At 36.7% G+C, this 23,338-nt stretch overlaps 2 protein-coding genes across 2 annotated transcripts in view; one reads left to right on the top strand and one right to left on the bottom strand.

The window, feature by feature from the left end:
- LOC134538697 (protein amalgam-like) overlaps window positions 1–19,409 on the top strand; it is a 551,901-nt gene extending 532,492 nt beyond the window's left edge. The window contains exons 7-11 of the mRNA XM_063380131.1: window positions 5,947–6,121; window positions 9,871–9,998; window positions 12,627–12,879; window positions 16,200–16,340; window positions 17,875–19,409. Coding sequence (XP_063236201.1) covers window positions 5,947–6,121; window positions 9,871–9,998; window positions 12,627–12,879; window positions 16,200–16,312 — 669 coding nt within the window. The 3' untranslated portion in view covers window positions 16,313–16,340; window positions 17,875–19,409. The remainder of the gene's footprint in view (window positions 1–5,946; window positions 6,122–9,870; window positions 9,999–12,626; window positions 12,880–16,199; window positions 16,341–17,874) is intronic.
- The window catches only part of LOC134538696 (large neutral amino acids transporter small subunit 2), a 912,958-nt gene that overhangs the window by 830,272 nt on the left and 59,348 nt on the right, over window positions 1–23,338 (bottom strand). The window lies entirely within an intron of this gene.

The raw sequence follows: 23,338 nt of genomic DNA on the forward strand, positions 1-23,338 counted from the left end.
GGAACGAAGGCGAAAAAGCTAATGCTAAAATTACTGATCTAGATGAAGATAATAATTTAAAATTTAAAACAAACGAAGGTAGTTGTAACCACATTAGAAATGAAAATATATTTACTCCAATATCTAGTCGTCTCCATGAAAATGAGAAAGATGGAGAACCATCTGAAGCTTACAAGGTCGAAGACTTTGATGAATCATCTGAAGCGTGCATGATTGAAGAATGTGGTGACACATCTGAGGCTGACATGATTGATTACTGTACTGAAGCACCTAAAGCAGGTAAGATCGAAGACTGTGATGGCGGTCTGAGACCAAAACGATGGAAACGACGTAATAAAATAAATTATCCTGATCAAGTTTGTGGTGCTGACATGATTGAAGACTGTGGTGACACATCAGAAGCTGGCGTGAACGAAGACTGTGCTGACACATCTAAGGCTGACATGATTGAGTATTGTGCTGAAGCACCAAAAGCATGCAAGAGTGAAGACTGTGATGGTGGTTTGAGACCAAAACGATGGAAACGTCGTAATAAAATAAATTATCCTGATCAAGCTTGTGATAATTTCTGGCACGATGACGAAAGTGACCTTGAGGTTGGTGTTAAAACGATAGACACCAGAGATAATATTTATTATAAACATGCAAGGATGATGAACGCAGCAGAAGAGTTTGATTATACCTCATGGGGAGATCCTAACATATTGGTTGACAGGCTACGACTACTACATGGATCGCTTTGTGCAGGAAACTATTCGAACATTAAAGAAATATCCTTCATACTCAAAGAACTGAGGGAAGCTGGCTACATACAATAATGGCTTAAATTAAATGTATGTGTATAAACTTAAAGATAAATTAATATATTTTCTTTCCAAATGGTATCTACCATTTATCGAAATATGATTTCTAAATAAAACTTATAACTTAAAGGTGCAAAATACGTTACCACTGCCAGTCAAAATGTATACTAATAAAGACATGTTAGTAATCATGCCAAGTTCGATAAGAAAAGTAATTGGAATCAGTTGGAACCAATTGAAGATGGAGCCTTTTGAAGCATTTGGAGCCTTTTGGAGCTGTTGGAGCCATTTGGAGCATTTGGAGCCATTTGGAGCTGTGTTAAGCATTTGGAGCCTTTTTTTGGAGCTGTTGGAGCATTTGGAGTCTTTTGAAGCATTTGGAGCCTTTTGGAGACATTTGGAGCGTTTGGAGCATTTGGAGCCATTTGGAGGCATTTGGAGCATTTGGAGCCGTTTGGAGCATTTGGAGCCATTTGGAGCTGTCAAGCATTTGGAGCCTTTTTTTGGAGCTGTTGGAGCATTTGAAGGCCGTTTGGAGCATTTGGAGCCATTTGGAGCTAAGAAGTAGTTGTTGCACGTCTATGCAGGGCTAAATGTTTATAAGATTGCTGGCTTTCGCAAGTGATTCTGTAGTAGGATAGAAATTGAGTAATAAATATTATGTTTGTAAAAGACTTTGAGTTGTTTTTGGTTGGATCTTTTGTCGAAACTTATAGTGAATATAATTCCACAGTGCATTCTACCACGAAAATGAAGCCTAAAGATGTAAAGGATGATCGTCTACTTGGGGCTGTATTCACCAACACGAAGAAGAAAGATACACGCAAGCATAAAGCTAATGTTGGTGACATTGTGAGAATCTCCAAGCAGAAAGGTGTCTTTGAGAAAGGTTTCACGGCGAATTGGAGTTCTGAACTTTTCCGTGTGACACACGTTCGTGAATCGGAACCCAGGACCTACTACCTCGAAGACTTGGACCACAAGCCTATTCGTGGTGGCTTCTATGCTGAAGAGATCCAGTCTACGATGTATCCGGACACATATTTGGTGGAGAAAGTTCTCAAACGAAGAAATGGTCGGTCTTTTGTGAAATGGTGGGGTTTCCCGTCTCAATTTAATTCGTGGGTAGCAGATACAGAAATCGAGAAGCGCTAAAGGTGAATAACACCTCACTTACATTTTTTTTCAAGTACTTAGTCATGATTATTGTTTATACATACATTACAACATTTAAAGTATGATTATCGCACAGGAATTATCTCATGTCATTTATGAAGTTGGGTAGTCTAAATATATATTTGGCTATTCAATTGTTCTAGCTCCTGTAGCATACGCCTGTTTTGTCTGCTGCGGGAGTGACGTCTGTGCTCGGGAAGAGGCTTTCACAGCAGCGCGTGTTCGGGCAGGAGGAAACACGCAGAGCCACTCAGGGTGTTTGTGCCGTCAACCATAGGCTACGTCATGTTTTTGGAATGTGTTGTGCAGGTTATTTCGAGCGAGTTCTGGGGCCTCACAGCATCGCTCCGCTAACGTGGTAGTCTGCTTCTAACCACGCTCTCATCATCATGGCTTCCACCAGTGTTTACGCGGAGAGTGTTTGCGATTGTAATTTAAACAGTGTTACGATGGACGATGTTCGGGAATTTGTAATGGATGTAGTACGTCGCTACATAGGTATGGACTTTAATGATATACATTACCACCTTACATCCTCCACCCTCAACATTCTCACTGAGTTCCCTGAGGAAGAGATATTTATTACCTATTTATATCATGCTGTTATGACCTGCATCGAGGCCGCAAAGGAAGCGCAAGAGGTGAACGAAGATGTGGATGAAGGAACGGATAGTGGCTTGGGGGATAGTGATGAAGACGAATTGTAAATTTGTGTGTACTACGACACCAAAGGTTGTTACAACCAGTCTGACATTCAGCATCCTAGAGACAACATCAGCACTGCAGCCTTGCAGTCATACCTGTAGAACTAGCATCAGCCTTGCAGAGCTAGCACAGCTTCACACATCAGTTATCGTGAGTACTGGCAAAAAAAATGTCATTATTTCTCTGCAACATTCAGTGCCTCACATCACAAAAGGGGTATGTGGTTAAGCAACTTGCAGCAATGTTCATCGAGGACGGTGATGTATTGAGGACCTATGAATACATATTCAAACCACCATGTGACTGGTCCGAACTAGACAGGCTGTCGCAAAGCGAGAATCGTAAACTGACTTATGAAGTGCATGGACTCTCGTGGAACGAAGGTGAAGTGAGCTTTGACCAAATCTCATCAGTGTTATGTGACATCGTCAACCCTGAAGAAGGAGATGTAGTATACGTCCTAGGAGACAAACAGAAAAGTATCTTTAGTGAACTGTGCAGTGCCAACATTGTTGATTTACATAATGAAAGAAACTGTCCTAGCTTCAACAAACTTTTAAAGACTTATGGAAACCGCCTGGATAAATGTATAAAACTGTATGGCAAATTCCATTGCGCCCATTGTAATGTTCAGCTACTTAAATTCTGGCTATTCGACCACCCATACTACTATGTATAATTGGGTCTCGAGTTAATGTTGCCTTTGTCACTATGATGTGTAGTGTGTGAATATTAAGTGATTTTATTACTCGTTATTTACTTCTTTTAAATCATCGATTGTTCTTACCCCTTGCTGTTTGTAATAAGATTTAAATAAATATGTGTTTAACATTTACGTTGTTTGCTTTAATATCAAAACATTTAATTGCCGATATTATTGAATTGTAACTATAAGTTATTAGTCTCCTCAGCTAGAGTGATTGCTTTAATACATAAATTCTAACACTACCTTCGAGATGTCTTCCGCCACTACGAGAAGAAGAGAGAGTCTCTACACAACACCAATATTTTATAAATACTCTATCATATTTAATAAACATACATTATTAATTAATAATAATATGGCTACAGGTTCCAAACTTATCTCGACTGGTTACACATTGCATAACACTTGGCGCCATCCGGCAGTAACTTTAAGAATTAAAGATGGCGACGGTGGCACACTCTGGTAGCAACACTAGGAACTAAAGATGGCGATGGTGGCGTCATCTGGTATCGATTGTATGAACTAAAATATGGTGACGGTGGCGCCATCTACCAGCCAACTTGAGAACCAAGATGGCGGCGCTTCTGGCAACTAATTTTTGAATTTGGCGCGCGATACTAGCGACATCTACCAGCCAACTTGAGAACCAAGATGGCGGCGCCTCTGGCAACTAATTTTTGAATTTGGCGCGCGATACTAGCGACATCTACCAGCCAACTTGAGAACCAAGATGGCGGCATGCGACACCTGCCAGCCAACTTGAGAACCAAGATGGCGGCGCCTCTGGCAACTAATTTTTGAATTTGGCGCCATCTGGTAGTCTGTGCTGGAATTAAAGATGGCGATGGTATAATAATAATTTGAATTTCATGCATTTGGGAAGGCAAAGACACCCTCCCCCCTTTTATCATAAAACTTGACGTCAGTACGTGGCATATATAGATTATTTATTCCACCATATCCCAATTGGTCTCGTGGTCTAGTGGTCAAGGTGTCCGCCTCGTAACCACGACATCCTGGACGTTTTCACGTCCCATGGATCGAATCCCAGCCTCGGCACTGAAATTATTTTAGTTAAAGAAAAAAAATAAAATAATCCCTGCTGCTATCTGGTGGCGACCAACAGAACTATATGACGTCACAAGATGGCTGCCTCCAGCAGACGAAAACAAGATGGCAGCCACCAGCAGACGAAAACAAGATGGCGGCCACCAGCAGACGAAACAAGATGGTGGTTGATGTTTACATCGAATTTCAAAAGTTCGAAAAAAAAAATTCGAATCCAAGATGGCGGCCGTGACGAAATGTGCAACGGTGACATCACGATTCGAAGTTGGTGGAAATTTCTAGAAATACAAAATGGCGGATGGATTAGCATGGATTAGCATATGGATTAGCATGGATTAGCATAGATTAACATATGGATTAGTATGGATTAGCATACAGATTAGCATAGATTAGCATATGGATTAGCATAGATTGGCATAGATTGGCATAGATTAGCATAGATTGGCATAGATTAGCAAGGTCAAAGGTCAAAGGTCAAGGTCAAAGGTCATGATGACGTCATCCAAGATGGCCGCCGATGACGTCATCCAAGATGGCCGCCGATGACGTCATCCAAGATGGCGGGCTCCTGGCTCCTCCGCCTGTGCTTGAACCCCCTATTTCCAACTACTAACGGTTTATTTAATTTTAACGAGATGGGCAGTATATGATTTGTTTTATGCCTTTTCCGCTTTTGTCGGAGCCCCTACGAACAGTTTAAAATTTCCGACTGTTTCGTGCTGATGATATGGCAAGCAACGTTTACGATTCGGGTAGCGAATTCTAGTAACGAGTGTTGATTCGCATCCACATTTTTTTGTTTTGTTTTTGAAAAGCGAATGCTTTATTTATCAATTTTGTTCGTCAGTCACGCTCGTGATTATTTTGAAAAAAAGGATCTCGTGTTCGAGTTTCGTTATTTGCAGGTTCTTACTTTGCAGACACGGACAACACGAGGACAACGTGATTGGCCGAGGCCACAGGTGGTTGGTTGTTCTACGTTATCACGGGGCGAGTGTCGTGTGCTTATCCCCCCCCCCCCCTTGCACGGGGCGTGAAGGCGCTCGGGGGTTTCAGGAGCAGGTCAGGGCCGGCGCGTCCACACAGACGAACCAGGCAACCCGCCTGGGGCGCCAAGTAGCTGGGGGCGGCGCAGCACGACACACAACAGCTCATACAATAAATGTTTAACGATTATTGAAACTAGATGAAAATGGATTTTTTTTGTAACAGTTCGGAATGTTCATATATTGATATAAGTACCTAATTGTTTAAAGTCCACGGTGTCCTGTTTATAAATTCGTAATAAGTAAAAAAAGTAAAAAAAAAAACACAAGCCTGCTTACATTTGATTGTTGACAAAATCTTTAGGCTTACGTGATGTATTTTGAGGCAAGGAAAATTTTTTTTTGGGACGTCCGGAGGGGGGGGGGGGGGGCATTAAGGTTATTCGCCTAGGGCGCCAATTTACCTCGCACCGGCCCTGGAGCGTGCGTCTGGGTTCCGCAGGTCACGTGGTACCAGGACAGCCTCCCGCTGGACCCCAGCGAGAGACGGACCACGGGCAGCCGCGGCAACAAGCACACCCTCACGATCCGCGACGTGCAGGCCTCCGACTTCGGCAACTACAGCTGCGTCGGCGAGAACACGCTGGGTCGCGCCAAGAACTACATGGAGCTGTCGGGTGAGATTTATCATTACTACCAACCCAACTAAAACTAAGTGTATTTTTTTTTGGAGGCGTCCGTGGTCAGGGGAGGAACCTGGGTGCGTCCCAGGCCGAAGCCCATACGCCTAGTCGTGCTGGGGATTTGGCCGTGCAGGGAGAGGGTCGCATGCATCATGTGCTAGGAGGGGGGATTGGCCAGCCATGACTGTCTCCCCTCACTCTTAAATCTAGACTATAACTAGTGCCCGACGCGGAATCCCCGAGACTTCCCGAAACGAAGAACCAAAACCTCGGACGAACGAACGAACCAAGAGTCATTCCGCGATTTCAAACAACTGAGTCTCCGTAGAAACTACGCAGTTTTTCGATTTTTCGAGTAGCAGGTTTCGTCATGAACAAAGGTAAACTTACACGTGGACGAAATAAGTACAGGTTTTTCTAAATACACCGAGGATATTCTTTCGAATTTATGTTCAAAAGGTTTTTTTTTTTTTACCTCGCCTAAGTTAATCTAGGTGGTTTGGGACTGGTCCAGGTTTAATGTGACGACCTAAGCGTGTCTCAGGCCGAAGCCTATAAACCTTAACCTGCTGGGTTTGAACACATGCAATATGTGCTATTGGAGCTCATTGGTCAGTCATGGCAGCGACTGGCTCCATGACTAACATCCCTTCTACATCCTGGCCAAAAACTAGCTAATGTGGCCCGGGTAAAACATGCATAGACACAGGGAAAACCCCAAAAAATTTGATCCTGGTGTCCATAAATTTACAAAAATCCTTTTATGATTTTTAACAAGGTTTCTTCGTAAATAGAAGCAATGCAGATAATGCACAGCAATGTTATAATTTACAATATATTTACGGAATTTAAAAATAAATAATTAGCACGAAAAAACCGAAGTTTTTGAATGTTTTGTTACTATTATAAAATTTTTAATTTTGATTCATGTTCAAAGTGAGTGAACCCAAAACCCGTATACATACGTAGTCAACGAAGGTCTCTGGATAATTTTGAATCAGCATTCTTTGTAAATTTAAGGTAAATAATTTCTGACAGAGAAACAAAATTTTCACCTTCAATTTACGAAGAACGCTAGTTACAGATTAACCAGGATTCGTAAATTTGTGAACACTAAGTACACTTACTGTGGACATGAATCAAAAAATATATTCTTTGTATATTAACAAAACTTTCAATAAATTGTTATGTCTGCAGTAACAACACTCTTCTTTCGTCCAAATGTGTGTTTACATTTCTTTAGAACGTAACATACAACTTCTAAATTGAAATATGGCGTATTTTCCACGAAGATCCAATTGTTATAATTACGAGAAAAAATTCTTTGTTTATTTCATTTTAATTCTTATAGATAAATTTTGTTAATTTACTGTAATTTCAAAAAGTGTACTAGGGAACATTTACCCTGGGACACTACTACGTTCAAGGTTCTGTCTCATAAACAATGTTATTTTTTTATTTTATTTATTTGTAGATATTTTATTAAAAGTCTATTCCTAAAATTTTAAACACTATAGCTTCCTTATATTTGTTGTTCTGTCACAAATAATTTCAACAGATATTCACTCAGTGTAATATCATTGGTGTATGGGCGCGCAAGTCTGCTTTCAACAGATTTTAGGCCAAAAACAATTTTATATTGTTCAATTTTCTAAATTTGGCTTCGGTAAAGCATAGTATTTAATTAAATGTAATACCTGAACTTAAATAGCGACCGGAGGCTGCAAATTGTTTACCCTATGGAATACTACAACCGTGATAATATTATCACCAGACACTATTTTTAAAGCTTTCAAGATCTTTGCTTTAAAAAAAAAAAAAATTTAATACTAAACGATGAAAAATTATTCTCGCACAAACACTGTTGAAACCCATTTCAATACAGCGTCTTTCAGTGTCCATCCCTTTCTCTTAAAACAAATTTATACACAAGGGGGATAAGGCTTCACCATCTTACAACTTAAAATTTTTGGATGTCGTTTGCGATAAAGCTTCCGAAATAAATATTTTGGTTTGTCATGACTAAGGACTAAGCTTTGGCTGCTTTTCAAAACTCAGCACTTGAGAACTGGCATGAATATCATCAGTCACCCGCGTCAAAAAATAAGTTACTTGATCGTGGTGCTTACAGACTGTAGCCTGTTAGTAAATGTAAATTCCATAAGGTGAAGAAGGTCTGGGAGATACTATTTAAGCTTTAACATTACAAAAATTGGGGTAAATCGTTACAAATAAGAATTACAACAAAAAAGGGGAAAAAACCGAGATGGCGGGGCCTTATCTCCCTTAAACTTGCTTGCACATTCTGGTAAGATAAACACGGGCAAAAAAATTTCTCAGGTTACCAATTGGAAAAATATCTTCCTTTTCTATAAATCACGATCCTGCAAACCAGCCTTAGGGACCTTGCTGACGGCATTGCAACAACAGTTTCGTCAACAATCCGTCGTGAATTTCTCCATTACTGAACTGTTATACCTCACCCATTCATTGGTAATCAATTTACCATTCGTTTTCTACTAATCCATACATTTCCTTTCACCCTCATTATACATTACACTCATTTGGATCCCACCTTATTTTTTTTTCTCTTTATCCATTAGATATCGTCTCTTCCGTCGAATTTGTCATAAATCCCTCGTTTTGGCTACGTCTTTTTTTATAAACCGTCCTTCATCAATCTTACATCTTTTCGTCATCCATCTTTAATCCGACCATCATTCCTCGCCCATCCGTCAATTACACTTAAATATCTTAAATATTTATCATAATTTCACTATATCTTTTACCCAAGTCCTATTCTCAATGAGGTCTATCATCCATTAACTGCGTGCCCATCGATTTGTCAGTATTCGTTATAAATTTAGTTCTTCCAATGAAATTTGACAAGATACAGGTTTTCATTAATGGATAAATGCATGTTTACACTCATAAGTTTAAATATAATTTTTTTTCTATGGCTGCACTACAATTCATCGCCAGCACTTTACATTTCATTTAGCATCACCCATTTAGTACCGTTTGTCTACACAAAAACAAAATGTTAACTTCCAAGTAGGGGAAAATTAGTAACAGGGAAAGTAAAAAAAAAAAAAAAAACATTTTTTTACGTTTGTTATCACAACATTTCGCGAAACCGGCGTAATTTCCTCTATTAATATTTTGTTGATTATCGCCATCAAATTTTACTTGTTGTGGTCAATAAACATTAGATAATAATTGTTATACAATGGTAATTTATTGAACCGAACTGAGATTTAAATTTAGTTACCTACATGGCCCAAGTTAAATTAAAAAATTTCAAGGCCGACCTTTAATTGCGTTCGGATAACTCTAATGTAAAAATGAATAAATCGTTTGATTTTAGAAGAACTCTAATGAAGTATTCCGTACTTATTTCAAAAAAAATTATGTTCCTTCTTGTTTTTTTTAGTGGTTCATTTCAATTTGCATTCAATAATAATTGTGTCAATATGTGCTATCATGAAATATTCCATTCCCATTACTATTTAATAGCTAATTTGTTTTAAGTTATGAATAGCGTATTTATAACCTAAAAAATATCAAACTAGTAATATTTTTTTTTAAATTAAACACTTAAACTTATTTTAATTTCACTATGAACGTAATGTTGTAAGTCTGAAAGTGCAGTTTTCATATAAAGTAGTTTTTTGCAGTTTTCTGATGACATATTTCAGATTATTTTCACAAAGTATGATTGGAAATGTACCTGTATCTTCTAGGTCGTCCAAGCCCTGCAGAATTTCTAAGTGCACCTTTTAGTCGATTTAAAGACAGCTACAATCTCACATGGGTGATCGAGAGCTATCCACCCCTAGAAGAAGTGAGATTGCTCTACAGGAAGCTGCACGTGAGTTTGTTATTCTCCATACATTTAACTCGAGGAAACTTGTCCTTGTCTTTCTATTTTTGAGTCTTTTGTACATTTCAATAAAAATTTTAAGATATTTCCTTACACCTCATTTAATTGTTTGTCTTGGCAGTGAAATTCGCTTTTTTTGTTTAGTATTTTATGTTCCTTAGTTTAATGTTTGTTTCAGTAAATAACTAAAATTTATTTCATTAAAGATTTAACAGAAGGTTCAATGATTCGAATGAATTATTTAAATGCTTATGAGGGCGTGTGATATTGCAGTCCTAAAAATGGCAGCTGACCTAAATCTGTAAACACCAAAGCCTGGACATACTTATTTGTAAACATATATTGAAATAACATTTTGCCATTCCAGCTATGAAATTTCCCCCCCCCCCCCCAAAAAAAAAAAAGAAACAATTCGTGGCTTAACGACATTTTTTGGTGGTTTGATCCACTTGTTCTGTTAGAGTCTCGAACTTTTATGGTGGTTTATAGATATATTTTTTTTACCTTTACTGATTGTGTTTACTTTTCTGGTATTTTCTCGACTTTACCTGGTGGTTTCTCAAATTTTCCTGGTGCTTCCTCGACTTTTTATGGGTTTTTTCTCGATTTAGTATTGTGATCTTTTTTCTTGTAGTTTTTCGACATTTCCTGGTGGTTTTTCAATTTATTATTGTGTTTTATAGTTCCTTTTCGGTTGGTCCTAATCATCCCTGTTGGTTTTGTTGACCACTTCTGGTTACTGAATTCAAAAGTTAATTCTCTTTAAAACGTCAGGTGGTGAACACAACCCCAAAAGCTCGACTGTTGCATGCAAATGTGAAGTGAACAGAGGTGCGTGATAGCACACTCGCATTTTTTGGACAAAACAGTTCCTGGTTTAGCCACAATGATCCGACTTCGATCCTCAACAGTGGTACCACCCTCTTTTTTTTTGTACTGGAAAACGTGGCGAACGGTGTTGTGAGCTGGTGGGTTTAATAAGGGTCCTCCCACCCTCCCCACTCCTCCTAATGTTCATTCTTCCCAAGAATGATCCATTGACATATTTTCCTTTTATAGTCTTTAATGGAACTAATATCAATGGATCGTGTTGATTAATACATTTTAATACATCCCCATACTTGTTTTTTTTTTTTCCTAAAGCGATGATTTAGTACTTGAATAGTGGGCCCGATTGGAATCTTTTCTGGCTAGAGTAGTTTTTCTTGTTAAAGAGACTGTTGTTCTATTGTTCTAGGTTTTTCTGCCTTTTATGGTGGTTCCTTTAACGTTCCTGGTAGTTACTTAACCTTTCCTGGTGGTTTCTCGATCTTATCATGTGATTTATAAACCTTCTAGTGGTTTCTTCACATTGCCTTGTCGTTTCGCGAACTTTCATGGTGGTTTATCGACCTTTCCTGGTGTTTTTTCGGCCTTTGATGGTGGTTTATCAACCTTTCATTGTGGATTTTCGGCCCTTGATGGTAGTTTCTTGACCTCTACTGGTTGTTTCTATACCTTTATTGGTGGTTTCTATAAAGTTCTTTGTAGATTTTCAAACTTTTCGGGTGGTTCCATAAATATACTGGTAGCATCTCAACCATTACTGGTGGTTAATATACCTTTTATGGTTGTTTCTCAAACTTTCCTGGTTTTTTTCTACATCTTTTCTCGTAGTTTCTTGACATGTCTGCTGGTTTCTCAATGATTTCTCGTGGATTCTAGACCTCTTCTGAAAGTTACTATGCCTTTCCTGGGGATTTCTAGACCTTTCCTAGTGTTATTTTATACCTTTCTTACCGATAAGACGACCTCTCTCTATTATTGTGGGATACTAGCTATTCCAAGTGGTTTATTAACATTTTATAGTGGTTTTATCAACATTTTCTTAAGGGTTTTAGAACTTTCATGGTGGTTTATGGATATAGTGTTGTGGTTCCTCGAATTTTTCAGGTGATTACTTACCTTCTTGTTGTTCTTCCATCTATTTCTGGTGGTCGCTCAAACTTTCCTGGTACATCCTCGACAGTTTATGGCGGTTCCTCAATCTAGTATTGTGGTCTAAGTTATTTTTGTTGTTTTTCGACATTTAATTGTGGGCTTTTCGATCCATCATTGTGTTTCATCGTTCTTTTCGGTTTGGTCCCAATCTTTCCTAGTGGTTTTTGTCAACCTTTGCCGTGATTCATTGACCGTTTTCTGCTCGTTTCTCGGTTAATCCTGGTGGTTTCACAAACATCTCATCAGTAGGGACCAGAAAAATTCGCGGGTTCAATGACCTGTAGGACGAACTAAATAGTTCTACCTATACTCGGTCAAATGCCACCCACTCATTGGCTGCTGTCTTGTGTTGTGAGACGTTCCAGCGAAGCAGCCTGCTTTGGTTGGGTGTTTCTCATTGGGCCAGAGTCACCCAGGTGAGTTGTGAACCAATAGCGGAGGCAGCACTGTGGTATAACGATTTGTATTTTAGCCCATCGCGAAGTGAATTCGCGAATTTTTCCGGTCTCTACTCATCAGTGGTTTCTCAATTTTTTTTTAGGTGATTCGATGATCTTTGGTTGCGATTTCTCAAATTTCACTGGTGGTGTTATCTTGTTTGGAGGAAAGCGAGCGAGGCTCTCTCGTGCCGCGCAGGTGAACGAGACGTTCCAGAACGCCGGCAAGTGGCACGACGTGATCCTGCGGCCGGGCGGGGCGCAGGGCGCGGCTCACGCCATGTCCTACAACATCCGCGGCCTGGACCGCGGCTCGGCCTTCGAGGCCATCGTGCAGGCGCGCAACCACTACGGCTGGAACGAGGTGTCCGACCTGTACCAGTTCTACACGCGCGGCGCCGGGGAGAGCCAGGCCAGCCAGGGCGCCATGTGGCCCAGCTCCAAGTCCCAGGGTAACTACCCCCGCACGCTCGCAACGTCACTAAATTTAAAAAAAAAAAAAAAATCATTCTTTTCGGAAACGGTTTCGGTGATCGTCAGCCGACCTCCGTAGCGTAGTCGGATGCACACCACCGGCTTACGGTGCGAGGGGTTCTGGGATCGAGTCCCGGGTAAGGCATGGGTGTGACATTTACATACATAAAAAGAGATTTGATTGCCACGATATTGATAACGATTCGAATAATATATTGTTCTGGTTGTGGGCGCGAGCCGTTAAACCACACACCAAAGAAATTTGGTAATCGTGCGATATTTCACGCATCCAAGTTGATCCATTTATCCCGCACTGTAATATATATATTTTTTTTGTAAATGGACAGAAATATTTTTTTAAAAAATGTTACATATATATTTTTTTTAATTTGTACATTTACATAAAAAAACACTTTATAACTAGTTACTGTCCCAATTCCTCCCATGGTTAAAGTTATTTGAAAATAGCTTTTTTTTTCAATTGTTAACTGCGCACATTACTAAGCACAATGAAACAAAAGCAAAGACGAATCATTGATTATTCGATTATATATTTATCATGGTTGAAAAAAATAATTATGGTCGAATGAAACATCAATTAACATACAAAATATTGCACTTTTTTTTGTGAGAAATACTCAGAAATATCTCGAAAATCGTATTTCGTATGCGCAAAACTAATAATAGCAATGGTTCGTTAAAAGTGACAATAAACCTTGTATTGTGGACTGGTTTCCTAAAAAATGTTTTGTAAAAGTACAGAAAATTGTTTTTTTTTTTTTGCACGGTGCTTGCTGTTTTAATTAAATAGGTTCATAAATCCTAGTCAAACAAAACTATTACAATACATACAAATTATGCACGGTCTTGTGGAATTTTTTCCTTTTATATTCAACTTACGACCATAATACATTGTTATATCACAATTTTTTTTTGTTATGGCCAAGCTCTTTCGACGTACTAATTTAAAACTGCAAACATCACACCACAAGCTCAAATATACAGGATCGTGCCATCAATTTCAAGGGATCAACGTGATATGGAGCTTTACAGAATTTCTTTTTTTTTGTTGGTAAAACTACAAAAAATTCTTTATTTTATACTGCAATTTTATATAGAAAATATAATCAAAATGCCACATTTCTACAGATGATTTGTATGGTTTTATTAATCTGTTCACTCAGGTATTGGAACAGTAGAACTTAAACGTTCAGCCCACCCCTATTTTTTTTAAAAAAATCGGAGGCAATGTTTTGCAATGTTACAACAAATAGCTAGTAATGGAACAAGATATGGCTTAAAAAATTCGCAATAAATTCTTTGCAATGTCACTAGAAAATAAACGGCCTGCAACGTCGTAAAGCTGGAAAATAATAGAGCTACTTGTTAGTCTAAATTCAATTATTTATTTCCCTAGTATTCACTAGAGAAATACATTCCCAAACAATTAACGTTTGTCAGGTAAAATAACATTAGGGAAATCGTAATTTAATGAACAGGTGAATATTACATAACTTAGTATTTACACTTAATAAATCCACGGAGATAACTTACAGTTCCATGGTGGATTTGTCTTGACGACGAGTACTACAAATTAAAATACAATTGTCTGAATATTTATCAATATAACTGCCAACTACGTTCAAGGTTGCAACTTCAAGTGTCTGTTGACCATGGTATGAGCACATAGAGAAGTTCTGTATTAATTCAAATATTTTGTTTGTAATACACAGTTACCTTTCTTGCAACTGCACAATAAATACCGAAGTCCCAATTTCAATTTTACTTCATTGGGCACCACCGCCTTACACTTTTAAAATTGCTCACCCTGAAATTCTTGGCTCCAAGGGAATACTAGTATAAGTCACAAAATCGCCAATATGGGATTACATCTTCAGTCTTCTGACAGGAAGAGTTTGCTTATGTGGTATTAGCATTATAAATCAGCAGCAAACAGATTTTAATACTAAAATACACTGCAGTCAAAAGCAGCAGTTAAAAGATCATAAACAACGACTGCCAATGCCTCCTCTCATCAATCTTATATTTCTTAGCTTCACTCACCTAGCTTATAGATAGAACTCATGTTTCATTTGTTGATTTACCTCGCTAGGAAGAATCGTAATTATTAATGTAGTGAATATTGCTAAGGAAACATAATACGAACACATCTGCAAGAAATTAGGGTTAAACTTCTTTATAACCAACAATTGTTTTCCTATGCAGAAACAATAAAAGGGTTTTGAGATAGTTCTCGTTTTGACTTATAGTATTAAATTGGCAAATATTGGATACTCAAACTCTCGTACTTCTTACCTCCGTGTTTAAAATACGAGTAAGGTCACTGTTTAGGTGAGATTTCAATAATACCTACATTTAAAGTAAAAATTAAGGTGGCGCGGGAATAATATTCATTAGTTACCAGTAAGTACTGTATGTCAGTTCTTTTTTCCTACGGTCCGAATAATTATGATGGCGTGTGAGTCGAGCGAGAGATTTAAAGATAGAGAGATATAGAGGAAGCGAGAGAAAGAAAGAGAGTCAGAGAGTGATGGGGTGAGATAGGGATAGGGTTAGAGAGAGTGATAGAGAAATACGGAGTGATGGAGAGATTTAGATATATAGATATACAGAGAGATATATAGGTAGAGAGATATAAAGAGGGTGATACATATATATGTATATATGTATATATTACGAGAAATATAAATATACATATATAGAGGAGATAGATATATAAAGAGATAAAATAAAGGTTTAAATATATAGAGCATGATACAGCTATATTTATATAAAGATAGTATTTGGAGATGTATGAAGATACATGTAGAGATATAGACAGGTAACGATATAGTGAGATATATATAGTTAAGAGATAGGGAGTTTGAGAGATATGGAGTGAAATGGAGAAATTAATACAAAGACATAAAGAGAGAAAGAAATATATAAAGCTATAGAGACATAGATAGAGATGCTTTGTATGTTTGTACAAACTTAAAAAAAATTTCAATAAAAAATACAAAGTGGCATTGCAATGCAAGCCGGGCATTATCTAGTTTAAAATAAATGAAAATTAACAATTTTTCAGATGCAAAATTTGTATTGAAAACATAAAGTTGGCTTTTTATATGCATTGAATTAAAGTGTATTATTTTCCAAATTACAGTAATCACAAAAATTATGCAAAAACTATTCTGTAACTTTATATTCTATAAATTTCACAGACGTGTTAGATGTTTTCTGCGAGACCGTATCTTTAATTTAATATTACGTCTTATATTAATGTTTTGTGCTTCAGAACTGGACATGGACGACATGGAACTTGTGGCAAGTTCCAGCTCATTCCTGTCCGCGATGTCACCAACATGCTCGACCGTCTTCATGCTTGTGGCAGCTGCCGTCAGCTTATAGGGGATCATCTGGTCGCTTAACCGTGCAGGTAAACGAACGCTCAGCGTGACTACTAGAGACCTGCAAAATTCGCGGATTCATTCGGTGATAGGCTAGAATTCAAACACATTTACCTCTTAGATAATTTTGCTATTGGCTTACTGTTCATCTGGACGAATCTCAACCAGTTAGTTATAAACCTTCAACCAAAGAAGGATCGAATCACAGACAAATCAGCTGAGACGACTTACAAGTTGGCAGCCAATGAACTTGCGTTATTTGCCCGAGTGTACAGGGGTATGTGCAGTCTATCCTGAAGGTCATTGAAACCGCGAATTTTGCAGGTCTCTACCAATGCACTGCCAAACCCTGATCACTTACATGTTGGCGCTCGGCGATAATACCTTATTTGGAAACGTAATTTCGCACTTTAGTTACACATTCCCATTCTGTAACCAAGTGTTTCATCAAGTTTGTGTGTCTTTTCATCTGTACATCTATGACTTTAAAATTCTCACTTGTCATCTGTGCTCAATTTTTTTTTAATCTGTCATCTTTACAGTTGAAAACACGGTAAATAATACAACTCGAGTTTAAGGTTCGAAAATTTTAGAAGTTTTCAAATGATAATAAACTAAATATACTTAAAGTTTTATTTCGTCGAATGGTGTAAAATGATATAGTTGGAGTATAAAATATGAAATAAATATAATAAATTCAATTGTAGAAGCAAAAATTTGGGTATCAACTCTTAACGAATACCGTCACAAAACACTTTTATTAGTTACTTCGATGCTGGATCTCAGTGGCACGTGCAAATAAGTTACAACCTTGATATCGTGGGTTAGAGTCTCGCCTTTGAACGAGCGTAAGAAAATTATAAAACAATGCCTCACTGACCACCCCGCTATACTATGCAGATGCTAATATTCTCTAAAAAAGATTAAATAACAAAGTTAAATATTTCCCTGTATGGCTGATACTACAAAAATAAACTTGCGAAAATTCATCTCACGTGTTAAAAATACAATTTTTTTTTGTTTATGTGGAATATCTTATTCTCGGTATACGGCATTTGGTACAAGTAATTTTGTGAATGGAACGGTAATGTGTTACCACAGTGCTGCCATCTGTGGCAAATGGCTCAAACCTAAGTTCACAAAGCCAAAGGGAGAATGGTTTAATTAATTTTAACAAGATTGGCAGTAGTTTTATCAAATTACTTGTCCAAAAAACAGGTTCGAATCCGGGGTGTAGTAATTTTTCATTTCTTTTTTATTTTATCGGAGCTGTTTCTTAACATAGTTTAACCTTTCAATATGCAAATCAAACAATTATATATTTGACATAGTTACTCTGTCAGCGAATTCCAGCAGCGAGTGCGAAAAATACGTGTAATTCGCGTCAATAAAAGTAGTTGAAAAGATATTACGCGTATATTTATTAGGCTTGGTAATATTTTTAAGAACTCTAAGCTAAATTTTGGGTGTGACTTTCATTATTACAACTGTATTTGCAACATGAACCACCATTAACCTGTACTGAAAGACTCACCCGAAAAATTACTTTTTTTTTTGTTACAGGACCACTGTATGGAGACCAAGATGGCGTGTCCATGATAAAAACAGTTTTCTTGTGTGGCGTGTTGAGTGCGGCGACTTGAAAAATCAAGCTGTGTTTTTTCCTTGCATTTATGAGCACATTATTTTTTCCTTTGCAAGACTGTTTCAAGATATCGTCAATGGTAGGCTAATAGTACTTCCCCTCCCCCATCAAAACCAACCCACTTTATGCACATAGGAAATGTTTTGCTGGACAGATGCGTGTTAAAATCTAATCCCCCACCTCCATTTATTTTTCTTTGTAATCTAAATTTATTTCGTGTTAAATGTGAGAAAAAAATGTCGGGATATTGGTCCAGTTGAATGTGAAGATGAACGCGTTCAAGATCATTTTATTTAAATACCGGAGTAATGGAACCAGGAATGCATGTTGCTGGAATGTTAAACAGTTCGTACTTTTTTTTTTTTTTGCTGTTAAAAGTTTATCATCCAATTTCGCTTCAAATGTTGTATCTGTAATGAAATAGGTGGCAATTTCGGTCCAACTGTTTTATAAATTCTCAATTTATTTCAATCCATATAATTACCATGTGAAGCGTAATCCCTTGAGGCTTACGAAATTGTTTGTTTAAACGCAGTGGCAAAATAAATTCAGAGGATAAACTTTCACTCAGATGGCTATTAAATGATGGGGTTTAAATAATATGTACATTAAAATTATATTTCCAACTTTTAAGCGCCTTTAACATACTAGGTGTCCATTATGACTTATCGACGATAAAAATGTATTTGCCAAGAACGCAGAACTGAAATGAAAAAAAAAATGTTTAAATATATTATTGATGAAAATATGTAAAAAAAATTAATACATACATATTGTATTGTTTTGTGTATGGATGAGAAATTTATTTCAATTTCATTAAATACTACACTGTGTTACAAAAACAGGTGTTTTTTATAACATGTAAAGTAGTCTTGGATTGACACAGAATCCTAATCATATAGGGATATTAATTTTTATAAAGCATGGTTATAATCACAGTGATACTTTTTTTCTTCTTATTGTTGCGGTTTATTACATTTTCAAACATTGGAATGATTTGACATGTGTATACTTATAAATTATATATCAAGAACGATGTAATTTAGACTCCTAAAACTTTGGTTTGTATTTTTTAAATAAAAGCAATTCTAAAATCCTTGCCCCATTCAAACATATATGTTTGAAGTTTGGTTATTCTTGCCATTTCTATAAAAAAAAAAAACATGTGTTTTAAAATAGCTAAAATAAAAAAATTAGAGTACATTTATCAGTCGAGAAATTTTTAACTTCCATACACAATAAAAGAACTGAAATATTATCAGCGACTTATTACATTTCTCAAACTTAATACCATTACATAAATTTAAGCCACTGTGTTAATAAACCATGACAGTGTTTATCTGTGTGTGTCACCATAAATGTTTCAGGGTGAATGATATTGTAGTGTGTTCATTTTATAACATAATGGTGTCATTTTCCAAATAATTAAATGTTTATTTTCATAATACAAAAACTGTTTTCTTTATATTGTACCATCTTCCCTCGGCTTATTTGAAACAAGTATATTTTAATGATTACTTACATATGAAAGAATTACACATTGCAAAAATTTTTTTTATAATATTTTAATATGTTCTGAAATTTACAAAGAACGCAGTCTTTCGCAGAAATTGGTGTTGCTTGGCTTCCGGGTTGCAGCCATGTCAAAGGTAATGATATAATTGACGTTTCGGTTGACACTGCAGCCGCCATCATAGGGAACGGTTACCTACTGAAGTTATAGCAAGTTTTCCTGCCTTTTAATACTCTCGCCCGAGAGGGGAGTGTTTCCCGATTGGCTGTAGCTTATGGGCCAATCAGAGCCTTCCTTTCTTCTAATTGGCCTGTTGGTTTGGCCAAACGGATCTGGGCTTCTGTGATTGGCTGGGGGGGTTGACCAATCAGTGGCCTTTATCTTCTGGTTGGCTGGGCTGTTTGGCCAACCAGAAGCGATCCGTCTGTTGTTGGATGCAGAGCTAGGTTTTGAGGATTTCTGAAGAGTGGGTTCCATATTCTGCTTAATTTGTATCCATCTTCTCTATTTATGTTAGATGGGTGTTCTAATATTTGTATTGATCAGAGAATGTATTAAACAGGTCAACAATAGTGTTAATGCCGGGGTATTTGGAGCTGATTTCATAGTAATTTGGTAACGTGAATTCAAAAATGGCATTAATTTTTGTCTAGGAGGTAAAATTTCTAAGATATAACGTTTTAGTGAAATATACGTTTTACATTATTTTTGGTTAATTCCATAAATCAAATCTAAAAATTAATCATAAAATTATTATTAAATTTAACAAATATTATATTATTATATTATTATATTATACAAATATCATATTATACATATATAATTAGTATATAATAATAGTAATATAAATACAAAAAATGTTCCAAGGCATCGACAGAACCAACTAGTCACTCAATACTTCGGAAGCTTCATTTTCGTAAACTTCTTGAATATATCTTGGAATAGTCCCTTTTTTAACTCCAGCAATAATATGTCATGTCCGTATCCCATATTCTTTGATAGCCGTCCCCCATAATTGTAATATCTTGATGAAATCTTTCAACAAAGGAAAATACAAAAACAGCTTCTGCCATATTCTGAACTTCTCATTTGTTGAGCAACGGTAGAGTTCTAACACACACCAGAATTTTGTGCATTTTTTTTTTCATTATTTGTATTATTTTTTTAATTATATATATATATATGGTAGTAATTTGCTGATATTGATTAAGAAAAAAAACATGCGTTGGTTTTCTCCGTATACTCATTATTCCTGTCGAGACTTCTGCTGATGGTTATTTCTGAGAAAACAATTTCTGCATGAAAAAAATTAAGTAATGAGGCATATAATTTTATTTAGATTTTAATATAAAATGCTGAATTCCTTCTATTAAATCAGTACTAACGATATTTAAATCAGGTGGATTTTAAACAAAAGAACAACCATTACTCAGTCAAATTATATGTTTTGAGACAGCTGTGAAGCACTGTTATGCAAGAAGAACCTCCTTCTCTTTGACATCTAGCGAAGCCTTCCTTCTCTCGCGACTGTGAGTAAGCACTCGCAGCCCATTAAAAAAAAAAAATATTTACCTTAACACAACATGTGATGCTATCTGTTGGCGGGAATAGGAACTACTTTCAGTAAGTTAAGTAATAGTCCTAATTTAAAACTCTTAGTAAACATCTGCTATTATAGACTCAGTAAAAAATATGGATCCCTGTTCGATGTCTGCAGCTCTATCGAAAGGACACAGGTGTAAGTTTTGCAGCAAGGAATTTATCTTGAGAAAGAATGGTAGACTACACGAGAAGAATGACTGTGTTAAAAAAATCCGCTACGAAAAATGATAAGTAGCGTTCGTTGTAGCAAGTCGTTTACGCGAAGGGAGAGCTTAAGAAGACACGATAGAACTTGTAACGCCAAGCCTGCTTAGAAGCTGGAGGGCAACGATGGAGCTACTTTTATAAAGAATTAGCATTATGGAAATAATTTTTATTTTCTTGAACGAGATAATGTTCATAACTCTTCTGATATGGACAAAGAACTTTAATTGAAGGACAATGATGATTTATGTAAGAATGAAGACAATAGAAGAATCCTTAACATGAAAATTGAGAATACATTCAAACAGAATGCATGTAGATCCTTCGTAATTTGTAAAAAAAAAAATGACGGACTCTTAAAAAAGGAAGCTTGAAGACGACGAAGCTTCGACGTCAACGAACTCGAATTCTTACAGTAATCTGGGTGAAGATGCTGACTTCTGCGATGATGGCGAGAGTGACTGAGGCTGGTGACAATACCAAATACTTTGATGAAGCACCTAAAGCTGGCAAGATCGAAAGCTATGATGAAGCCCTGAGACTTAAACGATGGAAACGCCGTTATAAATTAAATTACTTTGATCAAGCTTACTATGAACACTGGGATGATAGTAATCTTAAAAACAATTACAAACATTCCAGTAAAATGACGATAGCAGAATAAAATGCTTATATGTCATGGTTGGTCGGCTGAGACAGTTAGTAGCATCGGTTCGTGAAAGAAACTACTCGCACATCGACTAAGTATCCTTCATACTCTAAGAACTGCGGGAGGCTGGCTACATACAAAAATCACTTGTTTAACTTGCTTGTGTATAATATTAAAAAATAAATCAATTACATAGATTTCAAAAATTTAATGATTTATTTCTTGTCATCTGATTCCTAACTAAGACTGAGTTAAATACTAGAGCTTCCTTTTTTATTGTGCTTCCAACTGTGCTTCCTTTGTTTTATTTTACTTTTCGTTGATTGTGCTTCCATTTCATTGACTGTGCTTAAAATTGTGCTTCCGTTTTGTTGATGTGTTTCCTTTTCGTTTATTGTTCTTTCTCTAGGTCGAATGTGCTTTCGATTGTGCTTACTCTTTCGATTTTTGTGCTTCCTTCTCGATGATTGTACCATCGTATGTGCTTCATTTTTTGATTGTCCTTCTAAATGTGTTTCCTTTTCATTGATAGTTGATACTTAGGTCTGTACTCAGGCCATGATTGGTCCCGTGGTTCGGAGATGTTTGTCCTAAACGCCTGATTTTTTACAATGCCTATTTAAAAAGGTTTTTCGAATATTATAGAAAAATACCTCTTGGTTCGGAGATGCTTGTTCTGTACGTCTAACATTTTACAATACCTTGTTGGAACGCATTTCACGTATCGAAAAATCAGACGAAATATTAGACTTTCATGTTAGGCACAGCGACAACGGATTTATTTCGTCGTTCAGGTATCTTGTAGAAAGTCGTTTTAAGAGAGTGAATGATAAATAAACTCCACGAAAGGTAACGTGAAGCAGAATTTAAAATTTATTTTAGGTTTTAGTTATTTTTACCACTGACTGTGAATCAAACAAAGGTTGGAAAACTATCGAGCCAATCTTAAATTAATAGATGACTTTTTGGATGATTTTTGGAATTTTTCCTGAATTTTTCCTGAATTTTTAGGTTAAATATTACAAATTTTTAGGATGGTGGTCAATATGTCATCATCACCATGCTAGAGGCTCATAGTAGGGGAATTTAAGCTTCTTATAGGACTCTCCATCATTGAAATTAATTTTTTTCACATAAAATTACTTTTTTTGTTTCTATCTACTAGCGATCCAAGGACAGTAAATAATCGAATAAATCATTATATTAATACATGATTTTTTTGATGAAATTTGCAATTCTTCCCGAATTTATAGCTAAATAAATACAGATTTCCAAGATGGTGACCAATGTCAAGATTGTGGCCGTCATTCTGGTAATAAATAATTAGGTACTGCACTCTAGCAGGTAAAAATTAAAATAGCATGGTGGTAGTGCCCTCTGGCATATGAAAACAAAATGGCGCCTCCAGCTGTCG

The sequence above is a fragment of the Bacillus rossius genome, chromosome 14 (genome assembly GCF_032445375.1).
Source record: "Bacillus rossius redtenbacheri isolate Brsri chromosome 14, Brsri_v3, whole genome shotgun sequence".
Classification (NCBI taxonomy): Eukaryota; Metazoa; Arthropoda; class Insecta; order Phasmatodea; family Bacillidae; genus Bacillus; species Bacillus rossius.